General features: G+C 56.5%; 1 protein-coding gene across 1 annotated transcript; it reads right to left on the bottom strand.

Annotated features, from left to right (window-relative positions):
• Window positions 1-2,363: 2,363 nt before the first annotated feature.
• FOXL2 (forkhead box L2) lies at window positions 2,364-5,967 on the bottom strand. Its single transcript, XM_022582478.2, has one exon. It carries the CDS (start codon window positions 5,483-5,485, stop codon window positions 4,349-4,351), a length of 1,137 nt encoding a protein of 378 aa, XP_022438186.1. The 5' UTR covers window positions 5,486-5,967; the 3' UTR covers window positions 2,364-4,348.
• Between the last annotated feature and the right edge of the window lie 5,570 nt (window positions 5,968-11,537).

Raw genomic sequence — 11,537 nt, 5'->3', positions numbered from 1 at the left:
AGGTGTGGGCTCCTGGGCCCACCCCTTCATATAGGTTCCACAGGCTACTCCCAGAAGCAGGGGCTGCCCTCCAGAGGCAGCGGGACTGACAAGGCATAGTCACCGCTGGCTTATCTCCACAGACTGGGAGCATCGCAGGAAACCTCAGCCTGACCAAGCCGCTCTTCCTGGAGCCTGACCCACTCCTGGAGACCAGGAGCCTGGCTCAGCGGTTCTGGTGCACCAGACCTCCATTAAGGGAAGAGCTTATTCATGGGCCGATTGTCTTGGGTCTGACCCAGTTTCCTGGCCCATCCTCTCCTGCCCATCTGGCTGCGAGAAGCCCTGGTCCACCCCTGGTTTCCACCCACCACCAGGGGGCTCTTCCCAGCCTGGAGCGCCAGCCTTGGCTGGTGAGAGGCCCAGGCAAGGGCAGAAGGACACCTAACCTCAGGCGAAAGGTCTTGGGCTTCCTGCCTGCCCAAAGCCAGGAGGGAGAGCAGTGAACGCTTTACTTAGGCAAGGGGGAAACAGGCCCAGAACACCCTCTGGAGTAGGGTGCAGAGCCATCCCAGAGAACCTCCTAGGTCCCCATTTTACAGTCCCTTGGTTCATGTACTGCACTAGCAAGGATTTCTCCCAGGTCCCCCCGAGAACTGGACACTCTCCCCCGCCAGAACCCAAGTACTCTGGCTGGGCAGTTCTAGGGGGTGGGGATGTTTACACGCACACAAGTGCGCACATACTCCTCATTCAATGCCATGTGTAGCAACTCATTACCCAGGACATGCAGAAATTGGCAACGTATTTATATCAAGCTATTTACGTTGCATTTACAATACACTCTGGCAAACATGTATACATATACCCACATGGTCTGGCCATCTAGACCAGACTGTATATGCTAAGGCATAATTGCTACATATCAGGAACTCTCTTAAATACTTTTGTCCTTGCTTAGGGTATTCCTTAAATCTTCTTCTCTAACAGAAACTCAAAAATGCAAAGAGGGAGAGGAAAGAAAGGAAATGAAAGATGAAGAAAATCAACCATTGCCCCGAACTTGTAACACTGGGGGGAAATGACCAAACTGTAGAGATTTGGAGAACCTCCTGGGGCTGGAATTAGAGACAGATGTCTTTCTGCGGGCATCCATGGGGAAGTGGGGTATGACTTGGCTCCCTTCTCTCAACTCCTCTAATCCCTGTGTAGACCAGGAATCCCTCCCCGATTCCTCCATCTCATCCTCCGAACTGGGTGAGGCTACTGCTCTTTCCCCAGTCGTGGGTGCCTCTCGCCTTTCAGTTCTTGGGGGACAGAGAAAGGCTCTGTCCTTCAGCGCTGGCCTAGGCCAACTTCCCCACCTCACTGGAGGCTCTGCCCAGAAGACTTCCCTTCTCTTCTTTCTCTGCTTGGAATAGCAGTTGTGGGGTGCTGAGAGCCAGCCTTGGAACAGAGAGCCTCGACCAGCTGAAGCAAAGGCTCTGTATGTATTCTCTGTTTTCATTCAACAAACCAAAATTATATACCCAGAACATAACTGCATATGTTACCAATGACTTATGAATGCAACACACGCTGTGGTCCCAGTAACCATTCCCTGAATATTAGCCATGTGATTATTACAATGCCTAAAATATATGCCCTCTCTGAGGGCGAATGACAGATATACACACCTCTCTCCCTGTCACCAGGACATGACTTACACTGTACACACACGTTTGCAGCAGGCATAGACCATACAACTACCAATGAGATACATGTTCACATCACAGAAAGCACGGGCAAGCACACAGCCATCTACTTTCTTTTCCCCACCTCACCTTAGTCAGCCAGACAAAAGTGCAACAGGTTGCCAGAAGCACCCAGACACCAAGCCTGACCAGCCTCTTGGGTTTCTCGCCTGCCGGGGCTGAAGCTCATCTGCAGCCTGCTCTGGTTCCCCTGGCCCTGGCAGGCTCCAGTCCCGGTCTCGGGGTGATGCTCCTCAGAACCCGCACGGCTTCATCCTCCACCTTCCAGCCTCCCCGGGATGCCGGAGGAAGAAGTGGGATTTCTGAGCCTGAGCCACTTCCCCTTGGGGCCAACTACATATAACAGGGCTCCCACTCTAACATTGCCAAGGCGTAACCACCAGTATAGGCTGAAGTGGGAGGCCTGCAGGCTCATTCCTTGCCGCGGGCAGCTCCTCCCGGCTTACTGGTCGGCCTGGACCTGTGGCCACTGCTGTACAGGCTGGGTGGGGGGCAGTGAGCAACACGTGGCTGGGAGCGGGGTCCAGCTCAAGCTGCGCCGCTGCAGTGGCAGCAAGAGTTGGTTGATACTTGTCATCCCACCGAACGACTGAAAGCTGACCACCTCTAATCCTCCTCTCAGCCCCGGCCTGTAATCCGGTCGAACTCCCGTGTGCCTGCGCGGAAGCACCAGTCTGAATTCGTTATTCGAAGAGTCTCATTAAAGAAAAAGAGAGAGAAAAGATTACATTTCTACAGCCAGGCCGTATGTTCACCTATCTCTGATATTGCCAAATCTCTTACACGTACCTCAAGGTAAATGAATTCTGACCATTAAAAATAAGGCAATCAGTCACTCGTTACATTTGTACAGAGGTTTTCAGCTTACAGAGCATTTCCGCAACCAGGATTTTATCTATTTGGAATAAACTCTTCTGGCTGTTAGATTTAACTGGAAAAATTGAAAAGCATGAAGACAATATAATAAAAACACAGCCCATACACCTAGCACGGCTGTGGAGGAGGTAAAGTTCAAACTTGCATGGATGCAAAAATAGAACAAATCCTACGTACAGTCACGCCTTGTGAAAGAACCACGGCAAATAATGTCTCTGCGATGACGTGAAACAGCCTCAACAGACCAGCGATGACACAGAAAACAAACAATCCCCGGGAAAACAAAGCAGCAGCGACAACCACAAAGGCCCCCCACTCCGGCTGCCCTCAACCCTTGTTTATCTGAAAAAGGATAACTTTTTGCTGAAAATCTCCCTCTTTTAACTAGCTGCTGAACAAACTTAGACGCGACGTAAATAATATAAGTCCGTGTGAAAAGAAAGAACAAAAAAATTTATTCGGGAATCGACAAGACAAAACAACAACAAACAAACAACAAAAGTGCTCTAGTTCTTTCTAGAAAAACTTGGTCCTCCAAACGACACACTACAGAACAACCAGGTCTAGAGTTCTGGGCCAGCAGGCTCGGGGCCACAAGCCCGCCTGGTCCGACTGCTGCCGGGTTTCACATTTCTCCTGCCCAAGGTGGGAGAAGCAAGACGTTTGAAAAACAAAAATCAGGGAGGGGATGAGTTGTCCCTGCAGCTTCCGCCAGGCAGGCAGTGATCTCCCGGCTTTCGGGGGTTTGCATCGGAAGATAGGGGAAATTTTTTGATATTTTTTAAAAAGATAGGTTGAGGGGGGAAATCCTCTAGTTTGCAGAGGAAACCGTCTGTTACTGGGCATATTCTCCTACCTCTGTGAACACAGCTTTTTGAAGGGCCGGCAGGAATTCTACTTCAAATCTCCTGTAGAGAAGATTTTCATGTTTTGCTTTAGCAAACTCCAAGGCCACAATACTTCGCCGGTTTTCCGGTGAGATTTTTCTTTTAAAAAATATATTTTTTTGATATCATCTAAAATAGCCCTCCCCATCTTTTCAGCAAAACATTAGCCAGACGCCCGGGCCTGAAGGGGCCCGAAGCGCCGGGATGGAGAGCGGGGGAAACGCAGCCTCTCTCCGAGCCCGGATGCGGTGTAAACCCCGGCTCCCTGCTCCGGCCCACCGCCCGCCCGGCCCAGTGGGCCCCAGCAAGGGGCTTCTGAACAGCTCCAAGAGGGTACGCGGAGCAAATACACTTTCGTCCCTTTCTCAGTCGGCACGGGTCTCGTTGCCCGCCCAGGCCGGCGCTTCTAGCCAAGGATGGCGCGGCAGCCGGACGGAGAGAGCCGAGCGCGAGCGCACCGACCTGTGAGAAAAGGCCAGGAGGTCTGCGCCGCCGAAGCCCGGCTGCACCTCGGCCCCGGGCACTTCCTCTCCGCCGTGACTTTTGGCAACCGGTGTCCAGCTTGGACTCTGGGGCGCCCGGAGAAGACTAGGCCTGTAGAAAACGCGTGGAGAGGCGGCCTGTAGGCCGGAGGAGCGAAAGGGCATAGAGGGCAGGGAGGCGAGCACAGGAGGAGAAGCGGAGACAAAGAGGAGCGAGGGGAGCCGAGGGGAGCGCGGAGGCGCAGAGGGGCCGTGGGCGCTGGCTCAGGGGGCGGCCCCAGAGGGCGCGCGGTCTGGCTGGCGGCGGTGGCTGCGTCCAAGGCCGGCGTCGCGCGTTCCTGCATCCTCGCAGCCGGCGGGCCCCGGCCTTTCAGAGATCGAGGCGCGAGTGCAGCGCGCCGGTCTTGCTGTCGTGGTCCCAGTAAGAGCAATGCATCATGGCGAGCTCGGGCTGCCGGGCGCAGGCGAACTGCAGGCCGGGTGCGTTGGTGGGCGCGGGCGCCGGGGGCGCGGCAGTAGCCGGGCTGGCGGGGCTGAGCTGGCCGGGGGGCGGTGCGGCGGCCCCGTGGTGCGGCGGGGCCGGCGGGGGTGCGGCAGCCGCGTGCAGATGGTGTGCGTGCGGGTGTGAGTGGGGGTGAGGCGGCGGCGGCGGGGGCGCGGCGGGCGGGCCTCCCAGGCCGTTGTACGAGTTCACTACGCCGGGAGGCAGCGCCATGCTCTGCACGCGTGAGTACGGCCCGTACGAGGCAGCCGGGCCCGCCAGCCCCTTGACCACAGCGGCCGCGCCTGGGCTGCCCGGGCCTGCGGCCGCCGCTGCTGCGGCCGCCGCCGCAGCGGCCGCCGCCATCTGGCACGAGGCGTAGGGCATGGGCGAGGGCGGCTGCGGTAGCGGCCACGAGTTGTTGAGGAAGCCGGACTGCAGGTACTTGGGGGGCGCCAGGTAGCCGTAGCCGTCGGTCCCCGCGCCTGCCACGCCGCAGCCACCCGCGGCACCTCCGGCCCCAAAGAGCCCCTTGCCCGGCTGGAAATGCGCGGGCGGCGGCCTGAAGGGTCGTTTCATGCGGCGGCGGCGCCGGTAGTTGCCCTTCTCGAACATGTCCTCGCAGGCCGGGTCCAGCGTCCAGTAGTTGCCCTTGCGCTCGCCGCCGCCCTCGCGCGGCACCTTGATGAAGCACTCGTTGAGGCTGAGGTTGTGGCGGATGCTATTCTGCCAGCCCTTCTTGTTCTTCTCGTAGAACGGGAACTTGGCGATAATGTACTGGTAGATGCCGGACAGCGTGAGCCTCTTCTCGGCGCTCTCACGGATCGCCATGGCGATGAGCGCCACGTACGAGTATGGGGGCTTCTGCGCCGGGTCCGGTTTCTCCGGGGCTGTCCCGGCGCCGCCGCCGCCACCCTTGCCCGGGCTCGGCGGCGGCGGCGCCTCGGGCTCCTTGGCTGCGCGGCCGGTCTCCGGGGCCAGTAGGGCCCCCGCGGCGTCCTCGGGCTCGGGATAGCTAGCCATCATGACAAAGCCGGCCGAGTAGTCCCTGCTCTTTTCCGCTGGCGCTGGCGCGGCAAAGAGTCCCGGCGCACAAGTCCGCTCACGGCCGAGTCTCAAACTTCTGGAGACTGCGGATACCGCCCGCGCTCTCGCTGGCGGCCTCTCGCGCCTCTCTCTTCTTTCCCTTCCCCTAGGGAGAGGTCGGCGGGAGTGGAACTCAGCCTCTGGCCATGGGCAGTCCGCCCAACAGAGAGGGGCTCCGGCTCCGCCGCCCCTCCCCGCCCAGGCCAGTCCCCGCCTCGGTGGGTTTTCTTTTCTGCGCTCTTCCCCTCCCCCCACCCTCCGGTTTCCCGAGGCAAGACCCGCGTCTCTGGCAGAGCTGCCTCCTGGAGTCCCTAGTGCGCCAGGAGCCTCGCTCTGTTCTGATTCGTATGGGCTCCGCCGAGTTCCGCTTGCGTCAGGCGCCTTCGCCCCTATAGCGGGGCGGCCAGCCGCGCATGGGAGAGTTCATCTCCAAGTCACTTTTTGTAAACGCCCCGCACAGCCCGGACCAGCCTGCCCCCTCCCAGCGAGCTTAGGGGGCCCGGCGGACAGCCGCGCTCACGCTCTCACAAGCCCTTGAATCTGCCGGTGCTCGCTCTGCGGACTGGGCCGGGAGATGCCGAGGGCCTCGGCGGGGTCCGTCCGCACTTGGCCCGTGCCCTGGGAGCTCGGGCCCTAGCGGGGAGAGGCGCGCCAAGCCTCCTCGCAGCTTCCAGGTGAAAGAAAACGACTCCTTTGCTCTGCCCTTCGCTGCTGGCTGGGGGCTAAACTTCTAGCTCCGGTCCGGGGGAGGGCGGGACGGCGAGGGGGCCGGACGAGGGTGGGGTGCAGAGAGCTGCGCGTTGGCTTTGGGAAATTCAGCCCAGAAACCCGTGTCACTGAACGAAGAAACCTCGGCCTGTCCTGTCCCTTGCGCTCTCAGAGTGACTGGGCCGGGACGGAGCCGGGGAAGAAGATCGCTGGGAAGAGGGGTGCAGGGGCTCCGCCTGAAGCCCCTGCACCCCTCCTTGCGCCGCTCCTGGACCTAGGGACCAGACCCCTACTCAGTAACCGCGTCGTAATCCTACGGGTTGGATGTGTGCTTTAACACACAGAGACTCCCTTTAAGCAAGTAGACCCCACTGTGTTCCTGCGCCGACACAGGCGCAGATGTTGCCGTGGGGCTTTGGGGGACTGTATATGTATGTGCACCGCATCACAAATAGAAGTCATGGGGAGGGTCTGTCCTTGTGACACGTGAGATACCAGCTGTCCGGGTGTGCGTGTGCTGGTGCAGAAACACAGGTATGCACATATACAAGGTGTGATATTTATATTTATGGGGTAAAACACATTTATACTTATAGCTATGTAATGGTATATGTGTATCATGTATCAGAGTAAATGTGGCTCATGAATATTGCATCTTCTTTCTTTTTCCTCTTTTCTCTGTCCTCTCTCTCCTTTATTTATTCTTTCCTTCCCTTCCCCATTTCCCCTTTTCTTGCTTTCTCAATTCTTCCTGCCTCTCTCGCTGCTGGTGTATATAATCTATCACAGCCTAGGAAGAAAAACAACAGGCTGTAAGGGAGGTACTTGTTCAAATCTCTCTCCTGACAAGACATTTGTTCGATCTTTCTCCAGGGCTGACGGGTGAATTCTCACCTACTTTCAGCAGAAGTCTGATTGGGACCCAGTTGCATGCAGGGAGGTTGTCTCAGGGGAAATCAGTGTTGGCAAAATAGTCAGGTGTGTCTTTTAACAGTTAACTCAGCCTTAACAAAAAGTCTGCAATCATAAAGTGTGAGAGAGATGGCCGGTGTTTTGAGTCTTCATGCCCCACACCCCTTGTCGCCGATGGGGCCAGGATACTTTGTGGAGGAAGGTGAACTGAATGGATGTCATGCGGGTGTGTGTAGTGGTTGGCATGTCTGGAGTGGCTGGCCCAACGCCTGTCACTACCTCTTCCTCCCAAGCTGCCCAGTCTCTGAGGAAGCCTGAAGGGCCACTGGTGGCCTATGGGCCTTTTCCCCAGCATCCACAGGCCGTACCCTCATGTGCGGCCTCTTCCCACTCAGGCCCCCGATCTGCATTCTGAGATTAAAGGAAAGGAGGACAGGGTGATCAGGCTGTTTGGAATTCAGCATCTTGAAGATGACTCCAGAGAGCTCAGCAGGGCAGCCTGGCCTGAGCACCACAGTAAGAGGGAAAAGGTCCCAAGTGGCTTGATTGTTTTCTTTCACTGCTTCCAACATACACCGGGGCAAGCAGCTCTTCTTCAAAACTTCTGTGGTTGCTTCCTGAGCAAGAGCGAAGGTGTTTTCTTCTTTCTCACCCCCCTTAGTGCCCAGGCTATGGGTGGGAGTGGTGTGAGTTGGGTTTGGGGCTGCTGCAGATTGACCTCACTGTCCATCCTCCCCCAGGGCCTTGGCAGGGGAAAATACAGCTGGGGGGTGGGGGGCTGCTCTCTCCTCTGTTTTTTTCTGACCACCCAGGCTGGCGCCCCCTCTCTCTCCCTCTCCCTCTCCCTCTCTCCCCCTTGCAGGCATTTCCGCTGCTGGCCTGCAGCAGCCAGGTGTGACAGCATTGTTGTGTGTGTCATCACTTCCCTGAATTCCAAACTTGGCTCCCTTTTCAGCCTTTAAGGACTGTGTGTGTGTGTGTGTGTGTGTGTGTGTGTGTGTGTGTGTAGGGGTTGGGGTTGGGGGTAAAGGAAGGGGTTGCTCTCAAGGATTTTCTGAGTAGGAAGGAAGAGGAGTCCTGCTCCCAGGTATCGATTTCTCCAGGAAACGGTGGGGCGCCCCTTGGTTTACTTCTCAGCCCTCTTGGGCAGGCTGGGTAGGGCCCTGCTTCTGGGCGAGGTCGGGATCCCGCCGGCAAGACAGACCGCGCCGAGGCTTGTGTGGGGCCCCAGGGCGTTGCGGCGCGCAGGTCTCCGGCTCAGTGACCTTGGGGCGGTGCCCACGTCCAAGGGCCGGGCGGAGCTCCCAGCCTCTCCGGCCCGGGTTTCCCGGCGGCCCTCAGCTGCGGCTCCGGTCTTCCAGCCCGAGCACCGCTGGCCGACGCCGTGGAGACCCGCCGACCTAGCGCGGCCGCCGGCCCCGCGTCCGCCCCGCGCGGCGGAGGCCCCGACAGCCGGAGCGAGCTGTGCCCTCCGCTCTGATGGAGCGAGGCGCTCCTTTCCCACGGCCGGGAATCCTGCAACAGCGCTGGAGCGGCCCGCGCCTTGGGAACCTGGAGGCCGGGCCCCGCCAGGTGAGCCGCCCGGCGGCCCCGAGGCAGGCGGAGGAGCTTCCCTGGCCCCGCTCAGCTGGCCCCGAGCCGCCGGCGGCGGAGGCCCCCGAACACCCACCGCTCCCCGCTCCTGCGGGGCGAGAGGGAACTCTGCGGCGCCACGGCGGGAAAAGGGAAGCTTGAAAACGCGTGGTGACACCTCAACAGCTGTCAGCACCGTCCCGGCCCACCTCACCCTACGGACTCCAGGTCTCTCTACCCAGGTCACATTCCTCCATCCATCCATCTCTCTCTTAGTCAACCCCCATTATCCCCTCCATTTCTCCTTTCCCCCACTACTCTCTCACACTCTCCTGTCACATATACTAGTTCAGATCCTGCACATTTTGGTGGAAAACCTGTCAGCCTGATGCTGGGACTCTAAGCCTCTTCACACACTCCCACACCCAGCTATCTGAAGACTGATCTCTTGGCTCCATGTCTGCAAGTCTGACTCCCAAGAAGCCTGCTGATTCTCTGATGTCCTTGGCCCGTGGTTAGGGTGACTGGGCTGCCACCTGGACGTCACCATGGCGAGGCTGCTGTTCAGAGTTCTTTTGAGAAGCTCAGGTACAGAACATATACCTGATGCACTTGAACACACACAGGCCACTCACACAGGCTTCATCTCTGTCTTGTAGATGTGCTTGCTGCCCGAACTGACAGGCTGCAGAGAAGTTTGCACGGTTCTCTCCCATGCACACACCCACACGGCGCCAGGCCCCAGGCCAGCCGGTATTATTCTGCCTGGTTAGGATTAGCAGAGTCACTTACCCAAATATGTGCTTGGGAGAGAGAGTGAGAAAGAGTAGGGAAGTGGTGAGAGAGAGAGAGAGAGAGGGAGAGTGAGAGGAGAGAGAGAGAGAGAGAGAGAGAGAGAGAGAGAGAGAGAGAAGAGAGGAGAGGAGAGGAGAGGAGAGGAGAGGAGAGGAGAGAGAAAGGGAGAGAGGGAGAGAGGACGCTATTACCCATTATGGGGAAGAACTCACAGACCAGAGCTGAGAGCTGTTTCCAGTTGGTAAGTATCTTGCTGAATTCCCCCCCACCCCACACCGGGCCTGCGGGTGGCTGGGCTGGGAGGCAGCAGGCCAGAGTTCTGCGTTCCTCCTTACCTTACTGGTGTTGGGCTTCAAGTCCATCAGCACCTCTTTGCCCCAAGGAGTGTACGCCCTACCCTGTAGCAGGCAGACTGCAGTGCAGTTGCAGACCTTTTTCCTGGTTGAGCCTAATTCAGAAAGAAAAGGCAGAGGGAGTGGTTCCTGGGCCATGTCAGGACCTCTCCCTTCCAAAGACCTCTGGAATGCTCTCAGAGAGAGAAGTCTAGGGTGGCAGGAGCTGCTGGCCAGCTTCCTCTGGTATCCTATGGCTCTGACTCCCATGGCCCAAAGCCATTTTCTTCAGCTCTGAACAGTGAGTACCCTGACAGTAGGCCCAAACACATGCTTGAGATCGTGATGTATTCTTGTTTAAAGTTGCCTTTTTCCACATCCAAACTGTAAGCCTTGATGGGCAGAGACGGTGTCCTCCACTTCTCACTCAGTGCTTTGCACCAGGGTGGGCTTAATGCATTGTAGTGGAATTGGAACATGGCTGTGCTCCACAGAGAATTGAGAGATGCCACTTTCCTTATTATGAAGCTGGAATTTCTAAGAAAGGGACTGCAGGTGGGGAAGAGTGGCTGGACCATAGAGGGCCAGCTCAGGATCTGAGAGTCCTCTGTCGTCTGGGGCTATCTGCTCATTATGGTGGGACAGCCGTGTTGCTGAACCTTAGGCAGGGACACAGGACATCTTCCTGGTTCCCCCACCCCTCCCCCACCCCCGATCATGGCGAGGATGTGCCTGAAACAGTCAGACTTAACTTTACTAGAAAGAGAGAGGCCTCTGCATCTGTGGCAGCTAGCTTGCAAGGTAAGGCCTGCTGTCTGGAGCCCTAAGCAGGCCCATGAGGCGATGCCTGAAAGAGCTCTTCCTCGTGGTTCTCATTCATATTTCTCTCCAAAAATGGGCACCATCTAAAGAGCGTCCATGTAGGAGGGCAGTTTTAGATGCCTAGCTTAGATGAAGTCCAGAGGAAGGGAGAAGGGCTGAGTTTTATGTTCCCTATTACTGGGCTTCCGAAGAAGATTTCCATCACGCCAAAATGGTGTGTGTATGTGTGTGTGCCGTTTAACTTACATATGGTAAACAATATGCACCTCAAGTGTACAGCTTGATGTATTTTTACATATAATATAGCATGTAACCACCGCTCTGATCAAGATACAGAGCTTTAACATTTCTGTCACGTCAGAAGGTTCCCTCCTATCATTTCCTCATCCATACTTACTCCCAAAGGTAACAGGTATTCTGATTTCTGTCACCATAGATGAACTTGGCGTGCTTTGAGCTTCATATAAATGGGGCATACCCCATGTACTTTTTTTACTGTGGTTTCTTCTGCGTAATATGTTTTTGATATCCATGCATCTTGTTGCATGTATCAGATACTATTGCTGTGTAATATTCCACAATTTGCTTATCCATTCACCTAGTGATGGACATTTGTGTTGTTTCCGGTTTGGGGATATCATAAATAAAGCTACTGTCAACGTTTTCTACGTGTCTTTTTGTGAAGGGCATTTCATTACTCGTGAATGACTACGTAGGAGAGTAGGCATCTGTTTAGTTTTAGTAGAAATTGCCAGTTTTCCAAAGTGGAAGAACAAATTACAGTGTTATACAGACAGACAGACATGCCGTAACAGGCCTTTTCCTTCTAGAAAGCATTCTCTAAAGACCGC

The sequence above is a fragment of the Delphinapterus leucas genome, chromosome 4 (assembly GCF_059928025.1).
Source record: "Delphinapterus leucas isolate spDelLeu-1000000601 "Yukka" chromosome 4, BTC_Dleu_Yukka2, whole genome shotgun sequence".
NCBI classification, from domain to species: domain Eukaryota; kingdom Metazoa; phylum Chordata; class Mammalia; order Artiodactyla; family Monodontidae; genus Delphinapterus; species Delphinapterus leucas.
This window is presented reverse-complemented; position numbering and strand designations above follow the sequence as displayed.

Bases quoted from the DNA above. Each gene is read 5' to 3' on its own strand.
- FOXL2 (XM_022582478.2), bottom strand. From the start codon at position 5,485: ATGATGGCTAGCTATCCCGAGCCCGAGGACGCCGCGGGGGCCCTACTG.